The sequence below is a fragment of the Leucoraja erinacea genome, chromosome 14 (assembly GCF_028641065.1).
Source record: "Leucoraja erinacea ecotype New England chromosome 14, Leri_hhj_1, whole genome shotgun sequence".
Lineage (NCBI taxonomy): Eukaryota > Metazoa > Chordata > Chondrichthyes > Rajiformes > Rajidae > Leucoraja > Leucoraja erinaceus.
In genome coordinates, this window is record NC_073390.1 from 32,490,877 (window position 1) to 32,505,176 (window position 14,300).

General features: G+C 42.7%; 1 protein-coding gene across 1 annotated transcript in view; it reads right to left on the reverse strand.

Annotated features, from left to right (window-relative positions):
* Positions 1-14,300, reverse strand: part of LOC129703152 (serotransferrin-like) — a 97,824-nt gene that overhangs the window by 58,694 nt on the left and 24,830 nt on the right. The window contains exons 9-12 of the mRNA XM_055645319.1: positions 10,915-11,051; positions 8,519-8,615; positions 5,268-5,312; positions 1,272-1,436 (exon numbers count right to left, since the gene is read on the reverse strand). Coding sequence (XP_055501294.1) covers positions 1,272-1,436; positions 5,268-5,312; positions 8,519-8,615; positions 10,915-11,051 — 444 coding nt within the window. The remainder of the gene's footprint in view (positions 1-1,271; positions 1,437-5,267; positions 5,313-8,518; positions 8,616-10,914; positions 11,052-14,300) is intronic.

A 14,300-nucleotide genomic window follows, 5' to 3' on the forward strand; every position in this document is an offset into this window, starting at 1 on the left:
TACGTCAGTTTACGGTCGTTGGCATCAAGCCCAAGGGCGCCGACTGTCGCCGAAAGCTTTTGAACATTTCAAAATCCAGCGGCAACCAGAAAAAAGATACGACTCTTTGGGTGACTGAGGTGACCATACAAGCGACACCCCAGCGACCATGTGGCGACAGCCTAGTCACCTGTAGTCGCCTAAATAATCGCCTAAGTGGGACAAGCCCATAAGTCTTTTGGATTTAAATGTAGGGGTGATACTTAAGTTTAGCAATGACATCAAAATGGTGGCGTGGTTGGTAGTGAGCAAAGATTTTCTCGCATGAAGATATCAGTGGACTAGTGAGACAAGCAATGGGATTCAATTTAAAGTAATATTAGGTAAACTGTTTAAGCAAGGCAAACAAGGCCAAGGGATTGACTGTTGGCAGGATACTAAGTGTAAAGGAACAGAGAGAATCGGGCGTATTTTTAAAAAAACATGCAGGATACTTGCCATTTTGATCAAGACATAGAACACAAGAGCAAGGAATGCATTCCTGAATTGCATAAATTAGGTTACAGGCAGAGATCCATACATAATTCTGCTCTATTTTCGAGAATAATGAGAGCATTTGCTATGGCTATGAGGAGAGACTGTGAGACAGACAGTTTCCTTTAATTGGAGGAAACTGAGGGTACCATTGACTGAGTCGCATAAAGTTATGAGAGGTCTAGCTGGGGGGGAAACAAAGCCACCTGTTGCAGAAAGAATAAAGCTTGGGTGTGGCATCGATTTAAACGGGAAAAATTGGGAAGATTTAAGATTTTTTTTTAATCGCTTGTTGAACACGTGGGGAGTCTTGAAATCATCATCTGAAAGGGTGATCGAGGAGGCCTAGTTTTTCCATACCAGGAGAGATGCCTGGCACCTTTGAAACAACCGTCCAGCCTGCTTTGGCCAACCAGATCCAGAAATTCACCTGTGCCCAAGTGTGTTTTGACTTTGAGTTTGGAAATGTTGATAATAGGAAGCAGACATAAAGTGAAAATAGTGCAAAGTTTTTTTTTAAAAAGCACGTTGAGAAGAATCAGAAACAAAAAAAAGGTACAAAACTGAGAGGGCAGAAATTGAGTGAGAAATACTGTACATAGAAGTAAGAAAAGGATAAGAAGCAGAAAGCAGAGGCAATGGAAATTAAAGCAAGTGACTGGAACAGCTTTTTATTATTTGTGCCTTGGAACATGAGAAAAACGTTAGCTCAATCAATTTAAAACTTTACCAATGAAAAAAATATGAATCACACTTACAATTATAAATGTCACAAGCTTTGATCTTTCCCTCTTTAACCAGGGTTCCAATGGGCACGTTCCAGCCTGCAGTGCGCCCAATGGCTGTGTGGCACGACTTCTTTCCCTTCAGTTTTTCCCAGGTTAGGCTCGAATCCTTCACGACGGCCACGGCATAGTAAGAGGCTGCGTAATGAACACAAAAATACTTGGTTGTCCCAATGGAAAAATAAATAAATATTTATTGCTGAGTTAGGAGAGAGGAAGGTAGGGTTGGAGGAGTGATCAATGTGTAAACATTATCGTGTTTAGAGGATGTGGTTAGCCATATTAAGCCATCGGGTTCCCCTTGTGATGCTGTCCCTCCTCATCTTTTTAAAGAGGTTTTCCCCAGTATAGGGCAGTCGGTTCTTGCCATTATCAACAGCAGCTTGTGTTCTGGGGTTGTCCCCGTAAGTTTTAAACATGCAGTAGTGCAACCACTACTTAAGAAACCTGGCCTGGATCAAACTGTTCTGGCCAATTTTAGACCGATCTCCAAGTTGCCTTTTATTTCTAAAATTTTGGAGAAAGTTGTTTATGCTCAGCTAAAACTTTTCTTGGACGAGCATAATATTCGGCAGGTGTTCCAGTCTGGGTTTAAAACTATGCATAGCACAGAGTCAGCATTGCTAAGGGTTTTTAATGACATCTTCCTAGCTAATGATTCTGGTGATTATGTGGTTCTTGTCCTGCTGGACCTATCTGCCGCCTTTGATACAGTGGACCATGGTACCTTAATATCTCGGTTACAGCACCTAGTGGGCATTTGTGGCAGTGCCCTGGGATGGTTCAGGTCTTATCTGGCAGACAGAACTTTGTGTGTAAGCCTTGCTGGTTTTGAATCTTCCTCCGCTCCTCTGTCATATGGGGTTCCACAGGGCTCAATTTTAGGGCCCCTGCTTTTCTCACTGTACTTACTTCCTCTGGGTTCCATTCTTAGAAAGCATGGCATCTCGTTTCATTGTTATGCTGATGATACCCAACTATATATGTCGCTGAAGAAGGAAGATGCCTTTTCTGTCAAATCACTTCTGTCTTGTCTTGAGGACATTAAGTCCTGGATGGCCCTAAACTTTCTAGGATTTCATGAAAAGAAGACAGGGGTGATATTGTTTGGTCCAAATGGCTGCCGTGAACCTCCCACTGTTGACTTCGGTCCCCTGGCACGGTATGTGAAGCCAACAGTTTTGGACCTGGGTTTTAGGAGGGACAGTGATTTTAAATTAGATAATTAGATAGGCGCGGTGGTAAAGTCCAGCTTCTTTCACTTAAGGCAGCTGGCAAAGGTGAAGCCCATTCTTGAGCGGCAGCATTTTGAAACAGTAATCCATGCCTTTATAACATCTAAGCTGGATTACTGTAACGTACTCTATTTTGGAGTTGCTCGATCTTCACTGGCTCGTCTCCAGTTGGTTCAAAATGCTGCTGCTCGCCTTTTAACGGGAACTCGAAAGAGGGAGCACATAACGCCAACTCTGGCCACCCTCCACTGGCTCCCGGTGTACTTTCAAGTTCAGTTTAAAATTATTTTATTTGTTTTTAAATCTCTAAATGGGATCTTACCTCTCTGAGCTGCTCCATCCATACGCTCCTGCCCGGTTCCTCAGGTCAGCTGATCAGCTGCTCCTGGAGGTACCGAGGTCTAAGCGGAAGCTCAGAGGGGACAGAGCCTTCTCTGTTGCTGCTCCGGCGCTATGGAACTCTCTGCCGTTGCACATCAGACAGGCCCACTCACTGTCCATCTTCAAAACCAGTATTAAAACACATTTATATTCCTTGGCTTTTGACCATGCTTGAGACGTTTCTCCTGTTTTAGTGCTTTTAATGTTTTTAATTTTATTGTTTTTACTATTTCTTTTAATGTTTTTATTGTCGTGTAATAATTTCTTGTTCATGATTAGTCATGTACAGCACTTTGTTACAACAGTGGTTGTTTTTAAAGTACTCTATAAATAAAGTTATTATTATTATGCTGATCAGATTCAGAAGTGTGGAGTTGGGTGTCGGGCCTATGCTGATGTAGGAATGATAAAATGACTGAGGAAGGCCAAAGATTGCAACTGGCAACCGGATTTGTGTTGGAAGTATTTAGAATCCACCAGAATGTCTGGAGGTTTGTTAGCCAATGAGATGGAAGGAGCCTCATTGATCCATTGCATCAAAGTGTTAGAAGGTTGGGTGTTGGGTGCTTCAATGGACTGGGAGGTAACACCTTAGGTTTTGGATACAGAGTGTCAGTGCAGTGTGTAAGTCAGGGCTAGTTGACCCAAAGGATGAAATGCAAGCATAATGTGTAAAGTCAATGGCAAAAGTCGGCTTTAAGGTGCTTTGCACAGGGAATGGCATCATCCCATGTACTACAATGCAAAATTGATATCAGTACAGAACTGACTTACGCTAGAAACAAACTTTTGCATTTCCTGAGCAATTCAAAGTGAACCAAATGTAGTCATTATCACAACTCACTCCAGAAAAACAAAATCAGTTTTCAGGGCAAACGTTGATCATACAAACAAGTCTGACCCTCGGCTGCAATATTCAGAGGCAGTACTTAGTGCAGCTGTAGAATAGGAGTGCATCAATTTCATGACCGCCAAAAAAGTGCTATTGACCTTGGGTTAGTTAAAATCGTGTGCTCTGCCTTGGTCAGTATCTCGTCGATAAGCATGTTATAACAGGCTGAAGAACAGGACAGCTGACAAAAATCTGAAGAAGCGGCCAGAGAATGGATTGCAGAACATGCCCTGCAGTTCTTGTTCTTACCAAACTGCTGGCCATTTGACTTCCATTGCTTGATGTTTGCTCAGTTATTCTGCTTTGAACCCACTATTAGTCTACCTCTGAAAAGGAAAATAACTTTTCATCCTGTGATCCTTTGCAATTTTACTACACTCTCCTCACAACATGTATCCTAATTATTTCCTCCATTCTTTTAGGAACTCTGTTTTTCGCAATTAGATTGCAGTCTTATCAAAAGTCAAATATGATGTATTAGAGTTTGATGAAAATAATGATTTCTCACCCTTCAATGCCAGTCAGTGTTTTGACATGGCTGACCTCATCATATTTCTACAATCATCCTACGATTTTGTCCATCTGGCTCGGATCACAGTTCCCCAGGCCCGTCCTTCTTTGAACCAGTCATAACCACAGAAGCAACAGCAATTGTTTATCATCTCATGCCGAACCTTTACTTATGGGTTCGGCAATGATCTATTCTTGGCTACCCCATCCAGCTTCTTGGCAACTCCATTCAAACCATGTTGAATGTCAGTATATGCTGACACCCAATCCCTTCATACTGTAATTCCCTGTCTGTCAGAAAGCTTGCCTAACATGGATTCATAGAGCCATACAGCATGAAAACATGGCCAACCTGTTCATGCCAACCAAGATGCCCAATCTAAGCTGGACCCATTTGCCTCTAAGCCTGTCCAGGTGTCTTTTAAATGTTGTTATAGTACCTGCCCCAACTACCCCCACTGGCAGCTCATTCCATATACTCACCACCCTCTGTGTAAAAATGTTACCCCTCAGTTTCCTATTAAATCTTTCACCTGTCACCTTGAACCAATGTCCTCTAGTTTGTAATTCTCTATCCTGGGTAAAATACTTTGTGCATCAATCCTATAAATTTCCCACATGATTTTATACATCTCCAAATAATCAATCCTCAGCCTCCTAAGCTCCAAGTATTAAAGTCCAAACCTGCTCAACCTCTCCTGAAAGCTCAGGTCCTTGATTTCTTGTAAAATGTTTGTACATCTTTTTTTGCACTCATTCCAGCTTAATGGCATCCTTCCTCTCGTGGGGTAACCAAAACTGAACACAATAATCAATTCTCATCAACATATTGTACAACTGTAACAACATCCCAACTTTATACTTGTAAACCAGCATCTGCGGTTCCTTGTATTTCCTTCCATAATTTTACTTACTTTGTCTTTTCTAAGTAGTAAATGTTTTAACACTTACGTAGATTTGCTGCATTTGCTACACGGTCGCATGCCCCATGATTGTCTGTATGAAGAAGGAAAGAAGTTTAATTTTTAATAATAATAATTGCAAGGTAATGACTTGCAAAACTTTGAAATTCTCACATTCACATTTCCTAGTTATGACAAAATCCAAGCATCAACTGTTTCTCTGTATATAAGATGTAGGAGAACATAACTTTGGATCAAATCTATGTAGAATAACTTTTCAAAATTTGCACATACAAGTTTATTAGTTTAGTTTAATTTATTATTGTATTTGTGATTTCAATCGGTGTACAGTGAAACGCTTTCTGATGTGTGCTGTTCATTAAATGAAAAGACTGTACATGATTACAATCAAGCCATCCACAGTGTGCATATACAGGATAAAGGGTATAGCATTTAGTGCAAGATAAATGCCAATAAAGTCTGATTAAAGATAGTTTGAAGGTCTCCAATGAAGTAGATGGGAGGTCAGGACTGTTCACTAGTTGGTGATAGGACAGTTCAGTTACCTGATAACAGCTGGGAAGAAACCATCCCTATAGGACGACAGATGGCGCAATGGGCTAAGTGTTCGGCTGGCGACCGGAAGGTAGCCGGTTCGAATCCCGCTTGGAGTGCATACTGTCGTTGTGTCCTTGGGCAAGACACTTCACCCACCTTTGCCTGCGTGTGAATGTGTGTGAATGTGTGTGAGTGTTTGGTGGTGGTCGGAGGGGCTGTAGGCGCAGATTAGCAGCCACGCTTCCGTCAGTCTGTCCCAGGGTAGCTGTGGCTACAGAAGTAGCTCACCACCACCGAGTGTGACTGTGGAGTGAATGAATAATGCGATGTAAAGCGCCTTGAGTATCTAGAAAGGCGCTATATAAATCCCATCCATTGTCCCTAAATCTGGAGGTATGCATTTTCAAACTTCTGTAGCTCTTGCCTGATGGGAGAGGAAAGAGGGAGTGACCAGGGTAAGACTGGTCCTTGATTATGCTGGTGGGCTTGCCAAGGCAGCGTAGATAGAGTAAATGGAAGGGAGGTTGGTTTGCGTGATGGTCAGGGGTACGTCCACGATAGACAAGATGCATTGAGGGAAGGATGTTATTTAACAGATGGGAGTATCTATAGATGTCGTAGAGTGATACAGTGTGGAAATATGCCCTTCGGCCCTACTCGCCCACACTGACCAACAATGTCCCAGCTACCCTAGTCCCACTTGCCTGCGCTTGGTCCATAACTCTCTAAACCTGTCCTATCAATGTACCTGTCCAACTGTTTCTTAAACGATGGGATAGTTCCAGCCTCAACTACCTCCTCTGGTAACTTTTCCCATACACCCACAACCCTCTGTATGAAAAAGTTACCCCTCGGATTCCTATTAAATCTTTTCCCCTTCACCTTGAACCCATGTCCTCTGGTCCTCGATTCCCCTTCTCTGGGTAAAAGACACTGTGCATCTATCTGATCTATTCCTCTCATGATTTCGTATACCTCGATAAGATCTCCCCTCATCTTCCTACGTTCCATGGAATAGAGACCCAGCCTAATTAACCTCTCCCTACAGATCACACCCCATAGTCCTGGCAACATCCTTGTAAATCTTTTCTGAACCCTCTACAAGCTTGACAATATCTTTACTATAACATGGTACCCAGAACTGAACACAATATTCTAAATGTGGTCTCACCAACATTTTATACAACTGTAACATGACATCTCAATTTCTATACTTAATACTCTGACTGATGAAGGCCAACGTGCCAAAAGCTTTTTTGACCACCTTATCTATCTGTGACTCGACCTTCAAGGAACCATGCACTTGTACTACTAGATCCTTCTGCTCTACAACACTACCCAGAGGCCTACCGTTTACTGTGTAGGTCCTGCCCTTGTTCGACATCCCAAAATGCAACACCACACACTTCTCTGTATTAAATTCCATTAACCATTCCTCCGCCCACCTGGCCAATCGATCCAGATCCTGTTGCAATCGTTCACAACCATCTTCACTATCTGCAAAACCACTAACTTGTGTATCTTCAGCAAAATTGCTAATCTTGCCCTGTATGTTCTCATCCAAATCATTGATGTAGATGACAAACAGTGACGGGCCTAGCACTGAACCCTGTGGCACACCACTAGTCATAGACCTCCATTCTGAGAAGCAACCTTCCACCAACACCCTCTGTTTCCTTCTATGGAGCCAGTTTGCTATCCATTCAGCTATTTCTCCTTGGATTCCATGAGATCTAACCTTCCAGAGCAGCCTACTATGCAACATCTTGTTGAACGCCTTACTAAAGTCCATGTTCACAACATCTACAGCTCTGACCTCATCAACCTTTTTGGTCATGTCTTCAAAAAAAATCAGTCACGACCTCCCATGTATAAAACCATGCTGACTATCCCTAATCAGCCCTTGCCCTTCCAATGCCTGTATATCCTATCCCTCAGAATACTATCCAGTAACTTTCCAACTACAGATGTTAAGCTCACCGGCCTATAGTTCCCAGCATTTTCCCTGCAGACCTTCTTGAAAAGAGGCACAACATTTGCCAGCCTCTAATCCTCCGGCACCTCTCCTGTATTTAAGGACGACTCATACATTTCAACCAGGGCTCCCGCAATTTCCTCTCTAGTTTCCCGCAATGTCCTCGCATATATCTGATTCGCCCCCGAGATTTGTCTACCTTCAAACATGACTGTACCTCGAGTACTTTCTCGACGGTAACCCTGACTGCTCTCACGACACTTCCAGTGACTGCTTCAAATTTCCTCCGTCCTTCTGTGTTTCCCTTCGGTAAATACAGAGGAGAAATACTCATTGAGGACCTTGCCCATCTTCTGTGGCTCCACACAGAGGTGAGCGCTTTTATTCCTGAGAGGTCCCACTCTCCCTCTAGTTACCCTTTTCCCCCTTATGTATTTATAAAATCTTTTGGATTGCCTTTTATGCTACCTGCCAGAGCCATCTCCTGGCCCCTTTTTGCCCTTCTAATCTCCTTTTTTAGTATTAGAGGAATAAGCCTAAATTCACCATTCAGTGATACATAAAAAATCTTTGGTGATGCATATTCTTCCTAATCCAATAATTACCTCAGTACAACCTTCTCCTTCTTAAAACAATAGCATCAATGGGAATGAGCTAGGACTGCATGAGCTGATGCATAGACCTCCTCCATTCAATGATTTATGCAACAATTCAAGTTATTTAAGATCAAGTGAAGTTAATGATTTAAAACTTTATGCAATACTTACTTTTGTTGTAATATTCAGACATAACTGCAACAAGACCGCACTTTTCTGCAAGGTAAATTTGGCCACCATCGAGAGTAATTGCATCAGCGGTGCCGAACTGCAATCAAAGGAATAAATCATTTTTGTGCATCTCACACTCTCCCTCTCTCTGTTACACTCCATCTGTCTCACTCTCTCTCTTTCCCACCTCCTCCCCTTCCCACTCACAACAAAATCTCCTAGGATTCTCTCCGCATTTGTACGTGATTAATGAAGTTAGTCATTCATTCTAGGCAATCAAGATCAATTCTAGCTGTCTCACTCATTACCCCTGCTGCTCCATTATTGCCCGTAAGTTATAACTTTTCTGTATTTTACAATTGGCTATCTGATTATCAGGATTATCATCAATTATCGAGTTTTGAAACTTTACTGCCTCTCCCCAGAAGGAAAGTATTCAGGAACACTTAACTTTTACAACATGCTTATATTTCAAACAAGTAATGATTGAATAAGTTAAGATTATATGTAGTAGGCCCCCCTCGGTCATGACTGACCATGGGTGAGGCATCCTAGTTGTTGGCTGCTTGCTCAAAACCTCAGCTAGAGCAGCGTCGCTTGTGGCTGAAGAGACCAATGTGGGAGTAACAGTCTCTGTCGCACAGGTCACATTTGTGTGTAGCCTGTGGTTTGTTGAAGTTGCTGCGCTCCCTTCTGCATTCCCACTTGTCTGCCGCTGCATTCACCAGTATCTCTTCCCCCGTTTTGAGGTGTTGGTTCAGGGTACCTCTCCACCTCGTGCGGTCAGCTGCAAAGCTTTCCCAGGACTTCACATCAATCTCGAGCACCTTCATATCTCTCTTGCAGACATCCTTGTAACGTAGCTGGGGGTGGCCGGTGGTTCTCCTCCCAGATGTCAGCTCTCCATAGAAGATTTGTTTTGGAATATGGCCATCCTCCATGCGGTGGGCATGGCCCAGCCACCGCAGTCTGCGCTGGCTGAGTAGAGTGTACACACAGGGAAGGCCAGCGTGTGACAGGATCTCAGCATTGTTCACTCTGTCTTTGGTGCTGGTGCCAAACTGTAACAGCCCTGCTGTTCCTTTGGATCGATCAGCGACATGATGAGGGGGGACGTGCTGTATGGGCAACAGCCTGTTCTCCATATGGCATTTCCCAGGTTTGCATCCAACTACAATCACCTGCAAACCTACACCTAAGATTATATATCATCTTGGAAATTATTCATGTACTGTAACTGAATATGACATCAAATTGGAAGGGATTTTAGAGGTTGTTACATTTTGGTGAGCAGAAATTGAAACGTTGTTAACGTTTTTTTTTCTTTTGTTGAAATCACAACAATAAGATTGAATAGAAGATCAACTTAAATAAATGGAGATTATGTAATCAATGTGGAAAGTAAACCAGAAATAATAATCGAAAAACAGAAAAATGGCAGATGTTGGAAATCTGAAATAGAAACACAACCCACCAGTTATGGTGAATTTGGCTGTAATTGTAGATAGGGGACCTCGGAAGATAACATTAGAAATGAAAACTGCAGTTAACATAGAGGATATAGTTAGATTTTGTGCATTTTAAAAAGCTTAAATGGAATAGTCAGTATTGAGTGTTGAGTATATCCAGAATGATCAAAATTTTGGCAAATGAATTACAAATATGAAGTATTACATTCAGTAACAAACATAAACAGATTGCTTGATGTTACTTCCATAGAATTGCTGTCTCACAGCTACTGACACCCGGTGCTGTTTGAGGAGAGTTTGCAATCTTTCACTGTGACGGTGTGGGTATTCTCTTGGGATTCCAGCTTCCACCCACATCCCAAAGAGTTACTAATTGGTAGATTAGTTGACTGTAAATTGCCACTAATGTGTGGGTGACTGGCAGGAATCTGGAGGGGAGTTGATAGGAATGTGAGAAGAATAAATTACAGGAAAAATAATATTCAGGGGAGGGTCTATTGCGTGAGCTTGCACAAACCCGAATGGAAATTACCTCCTTATATGTTATGAGGAGTAGGTAAACTTTGCTTCCAGTACACTTGTAGTTGTGAATAGATAGTTTTGGTTCAAATCATCACACAAAAAATGAAGAGATTGGAGATGGTGCAAAAATGTGTTTGCAATGATGACAACAGAACTATGAAGTTTTACCTATTAGTAATTCTTAAAATGTCATGGCTGACCAGTTGCCATTGGACAGGCCTTTGTAATATATATATATATATATTATTGATACTGCGCTATAATTAATGACACTGCTTTAATGTGACTAGGTAGAGATTATGGTGCTCTGTACTTGATTGAAGAGCATAGGCAAATGGAAAACTGTCCTAATTGGTCAATTAAATAAACATTGAAAATACTGTGAAGAACTTTGTTGCCATTTACCATGATCTGCTGGATGCAGTCCTCTGCACTGGTACCTAACACACAATTGACTGCCCAGAACCATTCATCACATTTTTTTTTTTCCGCTTCACCAATTGCGCACCAACGAATTTTGCGACCAGCCGAAACACTGCTCTCTGTAACACAAACATTTAGAAAAGATCGATAATCTTTTCCAATAAACTATAACTTACTTAGCTACATTTGAATCATTGCAATGCTACATAATCTGATTGATATACAAATTAACAATCTCAGGAGTTCATGCATCTAAATGCACGCCAAAACGCAAAGAAGCTGCCAAAAGACTCCGGTGGTAAAGGCCATTGTGAAGTTAGTTACTCAATGTATACTAATAACCATATAACCATATAACAATTACAGCACGGAAACAGGCCATCTCGGCCCTACAAGTCCGTGCCGAACAACTTTTTTTCCCCTTAGTCCCACCTGCCTGCACCATAACCCTCCATTCCCTTCTCATCCATATGCCTATCCAATTTATTTTTAAATGATACCAATGAATCTGCCTCCACCACTTCCACTGGAAGCTCATTCCACACCGCTACCACTCTCTGAGTAAAGAAGTTCCCCCTCATATTACCCCTAAACTTCTGTCCCTTAATTCTGAAGTCATGTCCTCTTGTTTGAATCTTCCCTATTCTCAAAGGGAAAAGCTTGTCCACATCAACTCTGTCTATCCCTCTCATCATTTTAAAGACCTCTATCAAGTCCCCCCTTAACCTTCTGCGCTCCAGAGAATAAAGACCTAACTTATTCAACCTATCTCTGTAACTTAGTTGTTGAAACCCAGGCAACATTATCCCAGGCAACACTGTCCCAGAGCCTGCTGCAGAAAGTAAACAGATGTCATCATGGGCTGTAAAGTCCCCCAATTGCATTGGATTGGGCAGGTGAAAAATCAGAGACCCTTCCAGGTTCTTTGCCTCATCTTTAAACCCTGGCCACTAAGGTAATTATCGTTGAAGATTTTCAAATCACCATGGGGATAAAGTCATGCAAGGGTTATCCTAATGGGCCTGTCCCACTTATGTAATTTAATGCTTTTTTTTTTGGCAACTTACCGGCACCTGTTATAGTCACAGCAGGTTGCCGAAAATGTTTAACGGGTTGAGTCCAGTGGCAATTATAACAAGGTACGACTCTTTGGGGCCATTACTCATGACCATACAGGCGTCTCCTCGTGATCTGTCATGAGCAGGGGCTGATGAGCGTTTTGAAGGTGGGGGGAGGGGGGGGGGGGGGGGGGGGGGTGGTCAGCGATCATTGATCACTGGCATTGGGGATAACCGGCGAGGGAGTGGAGTGACCAAGTGGGGGGAGGGTGTGGGATGTAGAGACTTTTAGACATTTGATGTATTCAAATCATGTTTTACTGCATTGTAGAAGTGTGATTTTAAGTATTTTTAAGATAATGTAGGGCCTACATGAGATAGAAGCAGGTGATTATTATTTTTGTTATTGCTTCACCTCCAAAAACTGTGGGATAATAACACAGGCCATCCCCCACCTCAAAAAGTGGGTGGATATATCCCCCATACCCCCAGTCCCTCCCCCCCCCCCAGATCAACGTCAGTGCCTTCCACGATACAGAAAATTTAACAAAAACTTTTAAAGTTGTTATCATTTCAAGTGCCATTGTTTTTTTGTTTGTATTTGGAAAAAGGGACAAGAAATAATCATAACATTTCCTAATTTTGCAAAGTCATACAAATTATGTTTAGCTCAGGGAGTATTTTGAAAGAATGCGTTTGCCTTTTGACGTATATTTCATTTTGATTTGAATTTAGAATCATCAAGCCATGACATTAATAAAGGGGGTATAAGTTTGTGGAAATGTTACTTTTTTAAAAGTAAGACTTTCGAGAAATCAAAAATGCATTTGAAATATACATTTCAATGCACTGTCTCTTGCCCAGAGTAGGTGAATCGAGGACCAGAGGGCAGATTTTAGGTCAAGGTGAAAAGGTTTCATAGAAATCTGAGGGGTATCTTTTTCCACACAAAGGGTGATGGGTTTATGGAACAAGCTGTCAGAGGAGGTAGTTGAGGCAGGGACTATCCCAACATTTAAGAAACAGTTAGACTGATACATGGATAAGACAGGTTTGGAGGGATATGGACCAAAAGCAGGTGGTGTAGCTAGGACATGTTGGCAGGCGTGGGCAAGTTTGGCCGAGGGGCCCGTTTTCACACTGTATCACTCTATGACTACATTATACCTCCACCATGCATGAATGGTTCAAAATCAAGTGGTCGAGTTTTATTGCCATATACCAAGCATAGAAACATAGAAAAGAGGTACAGGAATAGGCCATTCAGGTATTCGAGCCAGCACTGCCATTCAATATGATCATGGCAGTTCATCTAAAATCATTACCACTTTCCCCATATCCCTTGATTTCACTAGCCCCAAGAGCTAAATGTAACCCCCTCTTGAAAACATCCAGTGAATTGGCCTCCACTGTCTTCTGTGGCAGAGAATTCCACAGATTAAGAACTCTCGGGGTGAAGAAAGTTTGTCTTCATCTCAGTCCGAAATGGCCTACCCCTTATTCTTGAACTGTGACCCCTGGTTCTGGACTCCCTCAACATCGGGAACATTTTTCCTGCAGTTACAGTAAGTGAAAATCTAGCAGGCAAGCAGGATGCTTTCTCCAACCACCCCCAGTTGAAGGCCACCATCTTCCACCGCTTCTACCCAGTGCTTGGTATATACGTCCAGCAGCCACTGGTTGCCCTCCAGGATGCACCAAGCCGCAGCCTGGTCCATGCCGGTCACCAGGGCGAATTCGGCACAGAGACTCTCACAGCAGTGGTGCAATGCTTCTGATGCCTCTGAAGGCCCGGGACTCTTGCACTGAGGCTGCTCCATGGCCGAGTGACTCACCAGCCTGGCAAACACTCGCCAGCCCCGGCTCCCCGTCCACATCTGACCACACCGCTGCTTCTGCTTCCATCCCACCCTCCGCCCCGGCTCTCCAACACCCACGACCAGGTTGCTCAGAGCTGCAGCCCTCCTAGCCCCCCCAGTTCTGCAGCCCACGATGAGTAGTGGTCTGTATGATCGTGAGTAGTGGCCCAATGAGTCGTACCTTTTTCTGGTCGCCGCTGGATTTTCAACATTTCAAAAAATTTGCGTAAGTGGGACAGGCCCATAAGTGGATAAATTGTGAGGCTATTGGATCAGTTGCCTCCAGTATGATTATATAAAATTTTAGAGAGGTGCAATCACACTGAGATGAGACATGAATGAAAACACGTGCAGTAATAAACAGGCATAGCAGTTTAACAGATTCCTGGGAGCGATCGCAAGTGGCACCATATTCTACTGGATTCAACTATGAATAATTTCTAACCATCAC